Source organism: Phacochoerus africanus, chromosome 15 (assembly GCF_016906955.1).
Source record: "Phacochoerus africanus isolate WHEZ1 chromosome 15, ROS_Pafr_v1, whole genome shotgun sequence".
Lineage (NCBI taxonomy): Eukaryota > Metazoa > Chordata > Mammalia > Artiodactyla > Suidae > Phacochoerus > Phacochoerus africanus.
In genome coordinates, this window is record NC_062558.1 from 105,756,979 (window position 1) to 105,774,260 (window position 17,282).

At 36.0% G+C, this 17,282-nt stretch overlaps 1 protein-coding gene across 3 annotated transcripts in view; it reads right to left on the reverse strand.

The window, feature by feature from the left end:
* Positions 1–2,528: 2,528 nt before the first annotated feature.
* LOC125116129 (protein FRA10AC1) overlaps positions 2,529–17,282 on the reverse strand; it is a 43,837-nt gene continuing 29,083 nt past the window's right edge. For 2 of the 3 annotated variants that reach the window (XR_007132255.1, XR_007132254.1), the window contains exons 11-14: positions 16,840–16,946; positions 12,351–12,389; positions 4,330–4,408; positions 3,072–3,993 (exon numbers count right to left, since the gene is read on the reverse strand). Coding sequence is in view for 1 of the 3 variants with exons in the window: in XM_047761098.1 (XP_047617054.1) it covers positions 2,659–2,701; positions 4,330–4,408; positions 12,351–12,389; positions 16,840–16,946 (268 nt within the window). In the remaining 2 variants the exon portion in view is untranslated. Of the gene's footprint in view, positions 2,702–3,071; positions 3,994–4,329; positions 4,409–12,350; positions 12,390–16,839; positions 16,947–17,282 lie in introns of those variants that run through there. The other variant, XM_047761098.1, reaches the window with a different exon arrangement.

Genomic DNA, 17,282 nt, shown 5'->3' on the forward strand with positions numbered 1-17,282 from the left:
ATGGTTTGCTGAACACCACTGACTACACTATAGCCAAGTTTGAGATAGGGTTGTTGGAGAATTAATCTCTAAACACATGTTGAGGCCTTTTCAAAGATTCCTTTAAAATATGACTTCTAGGAGTTCCTGTCATGGTGCAGCGGAAACAGACCCAACCAGGAACCATGAGCTTTCAGGTTGGATCCCTGGCCTCTCTCAGTGGGTTAAGGATCTGGTGTTGCCATGACCTGTGGTGTAGGTCGCAAACACGGCTTGGATCTGGCGTTGCTGTGGCTCTGGAGTAGGTGGGCAGCAACAGCTCCAATTTGACCCCTAGCCTGGGAACCTCCATATACCATAAATGTGGCCCTAAAAAAGCCAAAGACAAAAAACAAAGACTTCCATGATCTGCCACTGTGTATGAATGGATTAAAAACTGATTATATACAATGATCTAAATTTATAAATGAACTTGATGTCCATAAATGATATCTGCAATACCAAATATATCAATCTATTCTAAAGAGGTCTTTAAATACTCTTCCTAGTCTTTTTTTTTGTCTTTTTGTCTTTCTAGGGCTGCACCTGTGGCATATGGAGGTTCCCAGGCTAGAGGTCTAATAGGGGTCTACGCCACAGCCACTGCAACACCAGATGTGAGCCACACTTGCAACCTACACCACAGCTCACGTCAATGCCAGATCCTTAATCCACTGAGCAAGGCCAGGGATCGAACCCACAACCTCATGGTTCCTAGTCAGATTCGTTTCCACTGCGCCATGACAGGAACTCCCCTAATCATTCTTTAATTCTGTAATTTTACTAAAATCAACAATAGCATTGTAAAAGATCATATTACCTGTGATGAATATTTAATTTAAAGGAACATTCTTGGCATAATCCATGCCTGCAGCATGTGGAAGTTCTCAGGCCAGGGATCAAACCCATGCCTCAGCAGCCACAATGATCCTTAGCATGTGGAACCACCAGGAAACTCCAAATTTTGCAAGGATTTTCTTTTTTGTCCCCCTGCCCCTTTTCAGCCGCACATGGAAGGTCCCAGGCCAGGAATCAAATCTGAGCCACAGCTGATACCTACACCACAGCTGCAGCAATGGTGGGTCCTTAACCCACTGTGCAGAGCAGGGGATCAAACTGGCAATGTTACAGAGACAAGCCAGATCACTAACTCACTGTGCCACAATGGGAACTCCAAGGATTTTATTTTCTGATGACCACTAAACTATATTTTTACTATAAAGATGTTTTAGCTTCATCAATTATATCACTAATATCAGTTTTGTTGCTGGATATTTCAATACTTCTTCCTCAGAAACCAAGATTCTTTTTTACTCCCTAATAGTGAGCTGAAAAAGACACAACATACATGCTGTGTCTACTTATTTGTTGGTTAATAAACCAACACTGATTTACTATTTTCTGATGGTTTAGAAATGAGTACATAATTATTTCCTATATAGTTCCTTTGTAGCAATGTCCAGCTCACTGTCTCACACATAACAGAAGCCTGATAAATATTTAATTAATGAATAACAACTGTTTAATAAAAGGAAAGTCTCTCATACCATTTAAAAATAAGACACTAAAATTACCTCTTTTGCAGTTTAATGCCAATCATTCCATGTTTAAATGTCATTTAAAACAGCATATCTTCATAATAACTGGAATGCTATGATCATTTTCTACAGGTCCTTTCTTATGCACCAAATCATGCATCTTCTTCTCTAGTCATCTCTTTGGTCTTTACAAAAGACAGGTTTGACCTTTTGGAAAAAAATCAATAAGTCCTTTTGAAAATCTGATGAAAACTATGGATTTTCTCCAAAACATACATAACCACAAATATTTACACACAGATTCTAGCTAGGGGTGCTTAGATCTCCTGAAGCACATGCACTGACTCCTGCCTATAGGGACCCCAAATTAAGAAGTTATATTTTATATTGTGTCTCTGCATGTAAGTGTATCCATATCTGCCTGGCTGTATCTGAGACAAACTCTCTGCACACAGTCCTATTAAATTAAACTATGTTATTGCATCATCTGTGTTAAGTCAATTTTCATAAATACATCTTGTTTTAGACTACTGGGACCTCATTTGGCCCCCTGTGGTATTAATTTATTTTATAATGAATCACTCATACACTAAGGACTAAAATTTGATTATAATGAACTCCCTTAAGTGATAGAAGTGAGAAAGAAGCAAGAGAAATGTAAGAAAAAAAAAAAGGCAGCTGATGACAAAATGGGTACTCAAAAGAGGGGTGCCAGTGTATCAAAGAAGAGTTTGAAGACATACCTTATCTACTTTACAATTTTGTGAATCCCAATAATCATAATAATATAAACTGAGGCAAGGGAAGGTAAGTGTGAATCAGTGGGGGAAAAAAAATCTACAAAATCTAGGAACAATGGATCTCAGTACAGTGTACTAGGTCCATTCTCTAGGAGCTACAGAAGCAGCTGAAAAGATATATAAGGGACAGGGAAAAGTGTCTCTAATAGAACTGAAAAACTTTCGAAGCATCTGACATGCTGAGAATAGCTGGATTTTTATTTCCAAAGACAAACCACTCAAATTCCAATTTGCAGACAAAACTTTTGTGAAGTATTTCAAAGTATACTTTCACATTAAAATGTAGGCATCTTTCTTCCTTCTCACAGAAATAAATCTTGAAAATACTCATCAAATTCTTCTTCCCTATTTAAAAAAAAAAGTATGTGTATTAAAATCAATAGAAAAAATTACAAGGCGACACATTATATGATTAATAAAAATAAAACATTTTAATCTAACATATTTGCTGATTCTTTTATATATCAATATATTTCATGATTCAGCTACCAAATAATTTTTTTTTTTTTTGGTCTTTTTGCCTCTTTAGGGCCGTGCTTGCAGCATATGGAGGTTCCCAGGCTAGAGGTCCAATTGGAGCTGTAGCCATCAGCCTACACCGCAGCCACAGCAACACAGGATCTGAGCCGCATCTGCGACCTACGCCACAGCTCATGGCAACACTGGATCTTTAACCCACTGAGCAAGGCCAGGGATCAAACCCAGGTTCTCATGGATGCTAGCTGCATTTTTTAACCACTGAGCCATCATGGGAACTCCTATCAAATAATTTTTGACTTCCAAAATAACTATACCCAGACCGATTAAGATGTCGTACATGTTAAACACCTCTCCCTAAGTGAATTTATTACCTACGATTTTATTTTTAAGTACATTTTTGGTTGACTTTATAGCTTACTCTGTTCATTCTCATTTCAAATTAGAGTCTGATCAAAAAATGAATGAAAAAGAAGCTATTTTAAGGAAGAATACAAGTCTTACTCCCAGGAATAGGGGAAATCTGCTTAGGTTGAAGGTTTTATTACTCTGAGAACAGTAAATATGTATTTGTAGCAGTGAAGATTATATCTAAAACAAAGAACAAAACTCTGAAAGGAGGTATTAAATAATACTGTGTTAAAATATTATGAAAAATTATAAAATACTAAGTAAGTATTACTGCTAGAAGCCAGAGTGATACAACGGAAATAGTACAGGTTTTCAAATCAGACAGTGTTTAAGTTCTTGCTCTATCAGTTATCAGCTGGGTAAGCAAGTTATTTAACATTTCTGGGCTCAGTTTCCTTATCTATAAAATGATTACATTTCTTCATAGAGCTGCTGAGTATTAAATATACATACAGTTTTGAACCAATATGCCCAGAGACTAACAAAACAGGACTAACATTTATTAAGAACTTACTATATTGGTAGGTACTATATGAGGTACTTTATATTCTTTATTAAATCTTCACAATAAACTCTATGTTGTAGGTATTATTTTATCCTCTTTCAACATATAAAGTTCAAGTGGTGAACATCCCAGTAACAAGAGCTGCTAACGTTCCAGCCTATATCCAGACAGTTCTTCCAACCAACAGCAGAGAACAAGGCATGCATTGAGCTTTTACACCTAGATGTATCTTCAAGGCGCTTCCCTGCAGAGGTTTACAATAATCAAAATATCATGGATAGGCTTCTCTGGAAGCTAGTAAACAGTGCCTCTTTGAAAGAACCTAAGTAAAGACTAGGGGTCATCTGTCAAGGTGAGCTGAGGAAAAGATTTACTCACCAAGAGGGAGCTGGATGACTTGGCTGTTTATGGCCACAAACAATGACTGAGAATAAACTGATTTTATCAGGCTAAGTGTTCCCTGGCTTTAAACAGACATTCATGACACTAAGTTTTTCATTAACTGTTATCAAAGAGGCTGTGTTCATAGCTTCCTAGATGATGCCGAAGGTATGCATCATCTATTAATATCAGGACTTACTGTGATTTTTCATCTGTCTCTGGTAGTGGGCCCTTCCAAACTTCAGATTCTGAAGTACTTTCTTCTTCATCAGAGTTTACTGTTCATTTAAAAGAGATTTTTTGAAAATGTGCATATTACATTTAAAACACATTTTGAACTACCCAATGCAATTAAATTAACTGCAGTTTAGCTTTAATTTTTATAGCTCTCTGAAAATTTAATTCACTTTTACAGACCAATAAATTCTTTTTAAAAATAAATAAATAAGCTGAGATATACCAAAGAGCCTCAGCAGAAAGACCAAAGATTTAAAGTCTCATGGGTAACTTCTCTAAGTTATAATGAGTTAAAGTAGCAATTCCAATATGAACTCTATATTTTAAAACAATTATGTCCTACAATATACTTGTCTTTAATCTAGTTTCTCCTTTTTACTGATCATACAAAAGACATACAGGTTAAGATTTTGTGGAGAGTATATTTACATTAGGATCAAGACCTCAAGAACTGAATTAGTAATATAGGACCAGCCAGTTAAACTATGAAAAAATATTTGTCAGACTTTAAAAAAGAAAATGCTTATTACATGACTTAGAAGAAGTTCATTTCTGTGAAGAAACGACATTTTCATACACTGCTAGAAGTAAAATTCTGTATACCTTTTTCTTGAGGAAAATCTGGCAATATAAATCAGTTTAATATATAGATATGCTTTGATCAGCAATGCTTTTAGAAATTTAATTATGTACTTAAAATAGATGAGCATCTCAGAAATGTATAAAGATGTTCATTTTATAACAATAACAACAAAAGAAAACAAGCTAAATCCCTACCAATTAGGGATTAAGATTGGTTAAATAAACACTATACAGCTATTAAAAACCCTTAGCATATCTATATGTATTACCACAGAAAAATATCCATGCCATATCAAATTTTTAAAAAGTTACAGAAAGCAGGGAGTTCCTATTGTGGCTCAGCAGGTTAAGAATCTGACTAGTATCCATGACGATGAGGGTTCAATCCCTGGCCTTGCTCAGTGGGTTAAAGGATCCATGTTGCTGTGAGCTATGGTGTGCGTCGCAGATGCAGCTTGGATCTGGTGTCGCTGTGGTTGTGGTGTAGGCCAGGAGCTGCAGCTCTCATTTTACCCCTAGCCAGGGAACTTCCACATACTGTGGGTGTGACCCTAAAAAACGACCCCCTCCCAAAAAAGATTACAGAATGCAAGCATAGTATAATCTAACTGGCAGTTAAGACATTATCTATATCTATATACAAATATACAAAGTATTATTAATATATGTATATGTATATGTGTGTGTATATAAATAAGTTTGTAAGGAAAAACCAAACTTAACAGTGATGGTATTACCTGTAGGCCTGGGATGCTTTTATTCTTTAAGCATTTCCATTTTTTTTTGTGTGTGTGTGTTTGAAAGAATAATTACATACTACCTTTAAAGATCAGTAAATACAATAAAGATACTTCTTTTTATTTTTTCTTTTGACTTTTTGCCTTTTCTAGGGCCGCTCCTGCAGCATATGGAGGTTCCCAGGCTAGGGGTCTAATCAGAGCTGTAGCCACTGGCCTATGCCAGAGCCATAGCAACGCCAGATCCAAGCCGCATCTGCGACCTACACCACAGCTCAAGGCAATGCCAGATCCTTAACCCACTGAGCGAGGCCAGGGATTGAACCCACAACTTAATGGTTCCTAGTCAGATTCATTAACCACTGAGCCATGAAGGGAACTCCAAGATACTTCTATTTTTAAAATATAACAAGACATGTTCCAAATGAACCACCCTATATTAGTCAACTAAAAATTATCAAATACTGAGTTCCCACCATGGCGCAGTGGATTAAGAATCCAACTGCAGTGGCTCAGGTTGCTGTGAAAGTGCAGGTTCAATCCTCGGTCTGGGGCCTGGCACAATGGGTTAAAGGATCTGGTGTTGTTGTGGCATAGGTTGTAGGTGTGGTTTGGATTTAATCCCTGGCCTGGGAACTTCCATATGTCGTGGGTGTAGTCCTAAAATTAAAAAAAAAAAAGATTCCTTAAAATTATCAAATATTGAAACATGTATTATGCAACAATAAAATTATATGCCACAAAGTAACTGCATTAGCAAATAATTCCTCTCCAATAATGACCATTAGTCAAATAAGAATGGATACAAATTTGCCCTGTTAATACAGAATGTCCCTTAGTCAAATACAACACAAAAATAAAGCTGCATTGATTTGCCACAGTGTAGACTAGCCTTTTACTTGCTGGACTTTGATCCTTGAATCAACATGTGTGTCTGAACTTTGGTCCTAAAACAATCTATTCTAGCACAAATTCTAACAAAAACAGCAAAAAGGGGAGTGGGGGGAGAAGAGAGTTTTACTTCTAATGATCCGCACACAAAGATGATAAAGTCATAGAACTTTAAGGACAAGATTCCTGCTCAATGACGGCCAGCACTGGAACTGCCAGTGTCTAAAACTGAATATGCAAAAAGAAAAAACATCTCCTACTCTTATTTTTAGGAAAAGTCATTGAGATAAAGAAAGCACAGAAAAACTAAATAGGCCTAATAAAGTTATCACTATGGTATTAACCTGTTAATGTCAGAGAACAAACCTACGAGGGCTTTGAAAGTGGGTAGCTAATTTCAAAAGGCCTTATGCCACCTGTTCTCTTGCTTCCTCTTGAGAGTACTTCCCACATGCCAGCTTTCCTACACCAGTCTTCTGATACTAGACGATCCAGCTTTAGTAAAAATACAATCAATTTAGAATAACTTTATAAAATAGCGCTCTCTGAAAGAGGACATGCTGAAAAAGTGACCCAATATTCTCAGGGAATCAAATCTACAAGATTAGACTGTATGACTTTAAGGTCCCTTACTGCCCTATGAACCTATAACATCTAAATATGAATCTAAAATATCTAGTTCCTTTAGGGTTACAGTAACTATAAATAATTTCTTTGATAACTGCTACAACTGTCAGAGGTGGAAAGGGTATTGCTAATGAAGTAATTAGAAGAATGGGCAACACAAAATGATGCTTGCATTTGCATCAGTGTCAAATCTACACAATAATTATTGGCAAGTGGGGATCAGAACTTAAGTCACTGACTCTCTGTGTTGAAAGAGGATCTCAGGAGTTCCTGTCGTGGCGCAGTGGTTAACGAATCCGACTAGGAACCATGAGGTTGCGGGTTTGATCCCTGCCCTTGCTCAGTGGGTTAACAATCCGGCGTTGCCGTGAGCTGTGGTGTAGGTTGCAGATGCGGCTCGGATCCCACATTGCTGTGGCTCTGGAGTAGGCTGGCAGCTACAGCTCCGATTAGACCCCTAGCCTGGAACCTCCATATGCCGTGGGAGCGGCCCAAGAAATGGCAAGAAGACAAAAAAAAAGAAAGGGGATCTTGGAGGTCCAGCCCTTATCCAATGAATGAAATGTCTTATTTAAATAGAACACCTCCAAGACCTAAATAGGACACTTCTCCAAAGAAGACACATAGATGGCCAACAGGCACATGAAAAAATGCTCAACATCACTAATTATTAGAGAAATGCAAATCAAAACTACATTGAGGTACCACCTCACACCTGTCAGAATGGCCATCATTAGTAAGTCTACAAATGACAAATGCTGTGGTGTGGAGAAAAGGGAACCCTCTTACACTGTTGGTGGGAATGTAAATTAGTACAACCACTAGGGAAAACAGTATGGAGATACCTCAGAAAACCAAATACAGAACTACCAAATGATCCAGCAATCCCACTCCTGGGCATATATCCAGACAAAGTATTCACTGAAAAAGATACATGCACCCCTGTGTTCACTGCAGCACTATTCACAATAGCCAAGATATGAAACCACCCAAATGTCCATTGACATATGAATGGATTAAGATGTGGTATGCATACACAATGGAATACTACTCAGCCATAAAAAAGAACAAAATAATGGCATTTGCAGCAACATGGATGGAACTAGAGATGCTCATACTAAGTCAGGAGGAGAAAGACAAATAGCATATGATATCAATTATATCTGGAATCTAATATACAGCACAGACAAGCCTGCTTACAGAAAGAAAAAAACTCATGGACTTGGAGAACAGACTTGGGGTTGTCAAGAGGGAAGGGGAAGGAGTGGGAGGGACTGGGAATTTGGGGTTAGTATATGCAAACTATTGCATCTGGAGTGGATAAGCAATGAGATTCTGCTATATAGCAATGGGAATGTAACTAACCACACTTGTGATGGAACATGATGAAATAATGTGAAAAAAGATGTATATATATATCCAGGTCACTTTGCTGTACAGCAGAAATCGACAGAACATGTAAATCGACTATAACTAAAAAACTAAAAAACAAAACAACAAAAAACATCTCCAATGACAAGTGGCTGTCCAATCTACATTTGAACACCTCACTACTTCCGGAGGCAGGGCATTCCTCCAGACTCATTTCTTTAGATAGTGCTAATTGACAAGTTTTTCCTTAAATTAAGGCAAAAATCTGTCCTTGGACTATTTTTATCCATAGACTCTAGTTCTGCCAACCAGTCACCAAAAATAAGTAGCAGTCTTGCAAGTATCTACAGTTTCCATGTCTACCTCCTTACCGTTTCCCTCTTCACTTTTCTCTAAGCTAAATATCTATGGTTCCTTCAACCTTCTTCCTGTGACATAATTTTAAGTTCTGACAAGGTTTTGGTTGTTGTTGTTGTTGATTTTTTTTTTTTTTGTCTTTTTAGGGCTGCACCCATGGCACATAGAGGTTCCCAGGCTAGGGGTCGAATCACAGCTGTAGCCGCTGGCCTACGCCACAGCCACAGTAACACAGGATCCGAGCCCTGTCTGCGACCTACACCACAGCTCACACCAAGACCAGATCCTTAACCCACTAAGCAAGGCCAGGGATCAAACCCACATCCTCATGGATACTAGCTGGATTCTCTTCCACTGAGCCATGATGGGAACTCCCTGGTTGTTCTATTCTTGATTTGCTTTAAGTTTTCAATGGTTCATTTAGAATGTAATGCAAATTGCATACACCTTTCTCTATATGCTTTGAATAATGAAAACAGTTCTATGTCTTGGTTTTTCTAGATGTTATATGACACCTAAATAATTTGGCCTGCTGAGAAGTGGCAACTCTCCAATTATGATAACAAATGGACAGGTCAGACTTCTATAGATTTAATTTTTGATCTGACGATTCTAGAGAAAAAACATAAAATCTGTTTAATGTCCAGTATTTTCCTTTTCTCTGATATAACAACAATAATTGCTACAGGTTATCAAGGACTTTGTCAGACACATGCTTTTTACATGTCTATCATCATTTGATTCTGATAACAATCCAATGAAACTAAGTCTCTTGATATTCATTTTATACATAGAACTGAGAAGCAGATCAAATCATTTAATGTGGACTTGTATAATATATCTGCCAAAATTCAGGTATCAAGAGTGGACTTACATTTGATTCACTGATGAATAGTTATTGATGATATAGATAAAAGGGCAAATGGGATATTATATACCTATTATTAACATTAAATGAGGCACACAACAAAACCACTTGCGATTGTGGCTAACGAATATAAGTTGAAATTCTTTTTTTTTTTTTTTTCTCATAGAAATAGGTTTTTCTTTTTGGATTTGGTTTTAATAATCCATATGTTAAATGGAGATAAAAGGGTAACTGAATATTATCCAAATGAAAATGAAATACAAGAAACATCAAAATCTGAGTTTTGAAATTGCAAAGACCAAGAAAGATCACTCACCACTTAAGACGCTATCTGGGTTTGGCATACCGTAACAAAGCACATGTCTCCTACTTGGAATGGTTCTACTTCAAGAACCAAGCTAAGCGAGGGGGTTCTTCCAGGTGGCTACAGTATTCTCCCTGCTCTACCACTAGAAGTTTGACCTAGCTGAGAAGGATAAAGAGATGTAGGGCTATTTCTGGGGAGTGAGGGAAGACTGAAAGGGGGAAGACAGTGGAAAGGAGAAGGAAGAGGAAATTAAAGATGAACATAAGTTAAAGTTAAGACATTTCCCCCAAAGATTTTTTAACAATGAAAAACTGGAGTTGGAAAAGGGCAATGTTTTTTCTACATTAAATAGGACTTCATACCTCTCAGTGCAATGTATAGTTGGAAATAGGTGAAAACTACAATAAAATCTCCCATCTTAACTGTGTATGTCTTCTGAAAATATATATACTTACTACTCCATCCCCAGATGGTGTAAGACTATTATCTCATGCCTGACTATGTTCTACAAATTATCCGAAAACTTAACCTAATTTAGTAGCTACTGAGAGATTAAGATTTGTATGGGTGGAAAGGCAGTGCTTTAGTACAGTTCACATGTGTTAAAAATAAAATTAGTATGAGTAAAGTAATTTATAAGGAATTTGTTATATTCCTAAACTAGAGGAATGCTTCCACTGACATCTCCCTCTTCATTAAATTTTAAAATATAAATATCTTAAAATTTCTATTTTTCTTTTATTCAGTGCAAAATTTCTGATTACTGAACACTTAAATCTCTTTAAGAATTATACTAAAATGCTAATAGCATTTAATTTTAATGGTGGAATTTAGAATAATTACAAAATTATTTTCCTGGGTTTGACATAGTAAATATATATTATTTTAAAATCAGAAAAAATTTAATGCTTAAGTTTATAAACTTTCCAAGTAAGCCTACAAGTCTCACCTTTCTGAATTCCTATAAAATAAGCCCATATATAATAAATTAGATATGCCATTAAACTCTACTTTGTTAGACCCTAAGCTTATTTATTGCAAGGTCTTTAAGAAATTCAGTATGTATTACTGCTGAGATACAAGGCTACTGTTACATCACAAATGGATGCCTCCTTTCATGAATCCACAGGAGATTCTGCTCTCAAAACTCTGCCTGGAAAAGGCTGAACACTGTGAGTTCTCTTTAATATTGTATGGGTACAATTAATCATTCTACTGGTGGTTTTCTTCTTTGGTTTGATTGTTAGGAAGAACAGCGACACATCTGTGATCTACCTTTGCAATTATGCAAGACTTTTTTGGTAAATATTTGTCTGTATTAATTTTACCTCCAGCTTTACTTGGCTACTCTTATCTTTTTTTTTTTCCATTAATCTGATTTCACCTTGAAAAAAATCTTATTGTATATATTTTTGTAAGTCTTTGTGACCTATACACTTTTTAGAGTGCTGCAGGGAAAAAATAATAAAATTTTTAGCAAATATTCAATAAAATCCAATCTGGCTTGATCCAATCTGGTGAAAACTATAGGACTTATTAAAAAACTGACCAGTAGCAACCAACTGCTTATATTTTGCCTTCTAGCACAAACCACATATTTAATTTGATCAATCAAATCACCAATTGACAGAGGTAACTCAGTCTTATGCAATATAAGCAATATTTCATGGAGTTCCCATTGTGGCTCAGTGGAAATCAATCTGACTAGCATCCATGAGGATGCAGGTTCAATCCCTGGCTTCGCTCAGTGGGTTAGGGATCCAGTGGTTGCTGTGAGCTGTGGTGTAGGTCACAGACGCGACTTGGATCCTGTGTTGCTGTAGCTGTGGTGTAGGCCAGGGGCTACAACTCCGATTTGACCCCTAGCCTGGGAACCTCCATATGCCTCAGGTGCAATCTTAAAAAAAAAAAAAAGCAGTGTCTCTTAAATTTCAGTTCAGCTCCCTAATTCATTTTCTATCCTAACCTCTTCTGTTTCTCTGTCTTCATATTCTATAATGTGAAATTAAAATGTGTCTCCAATGTATTTAACAGAAAAAAATTTATGTTCTTCTATACTTGAAATAAGAAACTTTCAAATGTTCTATTTGAGGAAGAAATACACTTTTGGTCTTTTTTCTATGATTCTGCTCACATAGTACAAAAACAAAAAATAATTTACATCAAATTACAATTTGTGGGAAACTCAAAATGCAAATAACCTGAATCTATATATTTTTATTAAATAAATACTTGATACTCACTGTTGATCGAATTTTCTGATTTCATTGAGGATGAATGTGCTGGAAGAAAAAAAAAACACAGCATTGTTAAGAATCATCTTGTAGCTGTAGAACAGCTATAGCTATAATCAGAATTCTTCCTAATAAGTCAAGTTTACTATATAGTTACTAACAGAAAAGCACTTCACTATTTTCCAAATTTTCATGTTCCTTAGATTTATCTCCCTAATTAAAATGTTACGTTCTTTGAGATAGGTATATATTATGCTCTTATACAGTCTGGAATACCTAGCAAAAGCTTAAAAGATAACAAATACCTATTAAAAAATAAAACACTCACTTTGCTAGGGAAAAAAAACCCCTCATAGATTAGCTGCAATATGACCAATATTTTATCTCCAAATGTTCAACATCTGAAGGCAGTTTACAAATAAATAATTGTTTTTCTTAATACTTTTTCAAAGATCATATACAGGTGGCAATTCGTAACTGAAAATTACACAAAAAATGATTTCATAAAACAAACATTTTCGGTTCTACAATGGTTACCCAGTAAGGGAAATGGAAAAAGTACTGAAGATCTACTAAAGTAATTTCTACAAAATCATCATTAGGGAGTTCCCTGGTGGCTCAGCAGGTTAAGTATCTAGCATTGTTACTGCTGTGGCTTGGGTTGGATCCCTGGCCTGGGAAATTCCACATATCATGGGTGTGCCCCTCGCCTCCCACCCCCAAAATCATCATTATGCAGACTCTTGCAGTAAGACCTCAGAGAAAATATTTCTGAAGGCTGCTAAATCAAAACACTGATAACAGATGAAGAGTAACAATTCCTCCAGCCTCCCTGGATAAGTCACATAAGCCAAAGTTGTCTCATATATGGCCCCTTTTAGGCCAGATTCTTCAGGTGTGAGAACTACAGGGTAAAGATTCCAAAGAAAGTCAAGGCCTGGACTGCAGCAACTGCTTCATGTCATCGTTTCTTTACTCCTACTTATATCCTAGTCTTCAGAGGGCAAATAAAAACATAGCTAAACTTTCAAAATATATTCTTTTCTGTCATCTGAGGAACATGACATCTACTTCCAAGTGTCTATAGGTTAAAAAGAGAGATTAGGTTTACTCTGGAGGCCTAAGGACATAATTGGCACCAAAGGGAAAGTTATAGGTTTAGGCTAAACATTAAACCTGCTAGCAATTATACTATCTGAAATATAAAGGAATATTTTGGATAGTGGTTTCCTGTTCCCTGGAGATGCTGAAGCAAAAGCAGAACAAGTACATGATAAAGAGAGCACATTTCAAACCTCACTGTGCATATGAATCACCCTGGGAACTTAAAGAGCAACTATAATGCAGGAGACCTGGAAGGGTCTAAGATGAGGCATGTCTAACAAGCTCCCAGGTGATGACAATACAGGGGACCATATTTTGAAAGGCAAAACCATAGAATATCTCTTCAATCATGATTCTTGGGCTGATTTCTGATGTTGAGAAACTGGGTCACTAAATCACCTAATATTTATTGAATGCCTTCCATGTGGAGCAAACACTGTGCTTAGAAATTGGAGATAAAGAATTAAGTAAGACACATAGTCCCTTAACAGAAAATAAACACGTTATTCCAAAGAGTGATAATGTATTTCTAAAGCAGAGTGGAGGGTGCTATCAGAATGTGTAACAGGGACCTAATCTAGCTGAGAGGAATGGGGTGAGAGGTGTCAGGAAAAGGCCTACTCAAGAAACTGAATTTGGGGATGGGGTAGAGGATGGAGGGGTAAGATCTTGAACTTTCTGCCAAGACAATTTATCCAGGAGCATGTTGTATTCATACCTGCCAAAGCAGAAACTGGTCCTCAAAATCAAGCTATTGATCTTACATTTTGCTCTCTGTCCATTCATTCGGCCATCTAACCATCCAATTATCTATTCATCCACCCACTTATTTAACATTTTGTATGATGATAACCTGAGGCTACGGTAATAGATGGGATCACACAGGGGAAGCAAAGAGAAATAAGAAGTTCTATTAGAGCCCTGAACAATTCCAATACCTAAGGATAAGACTGAGGAGGAACTACCATCAAAAGAGGCAAAAGAGAGCCTAAAAAGACAGGATGAAAATCAACAAAGTAGATTGTTTTGAGGAATGTTAACAGCTGAGATATTAAGCATTCAATAATTATCCTTCAAATTTGGGCGAAACAAAGGTGGCCTGGCAAGAAAGTATCACATCAAGATCAGCCTCGTTCCAGATGATCCCAGATAAGAAGATATTAAAGAAGTCGACATGGTCTTCCTACGAGTTTGCTAAAATGGTGTCATTTTCTGCTTTATACAAAAGAAGCTGAAAAAACAAAAACAACCACCCATATCCTGTACTTTCTGCTATCAAAGGTGCTCTGAATAAAGAGTAAATAAGAAATAGATGTCTCAGTTCCACTTTGCTTTAGCTCTCTATCTTTGAAGTTGTCTGCTTTGAAACAATCTTCAAAGTCTTTCATTTTCTTATTCTTTGTTATTTATGCCTAACAAGTGCTGGTGGGGTGCTGGGTATATAGCAATGAACACAGCTGAAAGGATCCCTGCCCTCCTTGGGCTTTTCTGTAATTGTCACATGTGTAATGAAGCAGAAGTTCCAGGGCTGTGACAGCATTATAAATGGGATTCCTAATTTAGATTCATGGTCAGGAAAGAATTCCTAAGAAAGTGATATTTAAGCTTAGACCTGAAGGGTAAGTTAAGATAGGACTGGGGGATTTTAGTGAGAAAGAAACAGCATCATGGTCCTTAAATGTAAATAAGTTTGGCATTTTCTAGAAGCTGAAAGGCTAGATGGGTGGAGTGTGAAAGTGAGGTAGAGAGTAGTGAGAAACAAGACTTATATGCTTGATAATATAGTGCCTTCATGCTTTGTCCAGATATTGCCTATATCCTAAGAGCAAGAAATCACTGTGAGATGCAGAACGGACTAAGGGGAGGCAAGTGGGATGACAAGACAGTGGTGGAACCAGTAAGAATAACACAGAAGAAGCCTAGATGAGAAAACATGGTAGTCTGAACTAGAGTAGAGAGCACTTGAGAAATACATACCCTGCGGGTAAAACTAATAGGATTTTAAATGAGAAAAAAGAAGGCATCAAGGATAATTTGCAGATTTCTGATATTAATTTTTAGGTTGACAGAGGTGTCATCTACTGAAATATAAAATCCTAAAGGAAAAATATCTATAAGGAAGATCACATGCATATATATTATAATTTGAACGATGCAATCCCATCCCTAATCCTGAGTATCCAGCTACATCATTATTTATTTTGAAGGTACTGAATTAATTTTTACAAAGTAGGGACTAGTTCTTTAATTTGGAATATGCAATGACTAAACATGGTATACTGTGATATAAATACATTACATACTAGTGAATACTAAAAAGTCCTAAAATATGACATATTAAATGTTTTATTGGCATTTAAGGAAAAATAAATATGTTTAAAAATTCAAATGAGATCCTCACATTTATTAAAATTTATTTTGTAGATGATTTAGGACAAAAAAAAATTTGTTTCAAGTACCACTTCTTAATAAGCAACAGCATATCAGTATTTTTCCTCTCACCACCTATCAGGTCAACCAGGTCTAAAACCTGGCAATATTATATGCCTGAATATACCATGACATTGTTAAAAGAAACAACTGCATGCAGGAATAGAACAGATCTAATGATCTTCATAGCTAGAGCAAGGGAGCCCTCTCCTGTCCAAGTACTATGTTCACACTGTCCAGAAACTAATTAAATCCACTACCCACCTAATTTAAGTCTAATTCACTCTAATTATAGTCAGTTTGACTCTACTTTATTATGGACTGAAAAAGCCACCAGCAGTAACCTTCATAATGGCTATGTGCCATGTGTTACACAAAGTGCTTACACAAATTATCTCATTTCAACTTTGGAAAAATCCTAAGAGCTAGATATAATTATCATGACTATTTTATATAGCTTAAGGACTACTTGGAAAGAAGCAGTTGACCTGGATTTGAATTTAACAATTTACTAATTATATGTACACAGCACCATGTTAGGTTCTGAGGACACATATGTGTCAATCTCTCTCATTTCAAGAAGCTCCTAAACTAGTGAGAAAAATCACACAGACCATGAAACTGAAATCAGTGATATAAAATTCAGCGACTTCCTCAAGGTAACAAGCCTATAAGTGACAAAGCCAGGAATTAGAATGCTATCACAATATTAATACTATCTGCTAAAAATTAACCAAAACCAACATTATTCTTGAAGCCCTTTTAAGTTACTATAAATTTATATCTAAATTCTCCAACCTGTTTCCTTTCAACTACTATAGAAGAGAATTCTAAATGCATTGACTAATTAAATTCAACATTTCAGACATATGGCAGATTATACCTGTTCAGAAATATGAGTGAATATTATATTTTAACATTTTATATTTAATATTATATTTTAATTTTTACAATTCCTTTTTACCTTTATCCTTCTCTTCCACAGAAGATAATCTGGATTTTTTATGTGATGACTCTCCACAATCTTTTTTGGTTTTATCCTTTCTTTTTTTTGACTTGACTTCTTTTCTCCTTTATGTTGAATGACACAAAATTAAAATTAACTTTTTCATCTGACCTTCATAAAAAATGAGAATCAATAGGCAGAAAAAATCAAAATAGTTAAAATGTATTTTTAAAATTGTAATTTAAAAAATAAGGAACTCAAATTAATCTGTAAATATTTTAGGTTGTATGTTAAGACAATTCTTTAACATTATGATGACTGAACACTTTGAGACAAAGAATTATTTCTTCCTAAGTTCTATATACAAACCTTAGTAAATGTAAATCAGTTTTACTCATTTCCTCCTCTTTATAGTCTTATCATTTAGCCATTTAAAACAATCTACAAAAACAAATCTGATT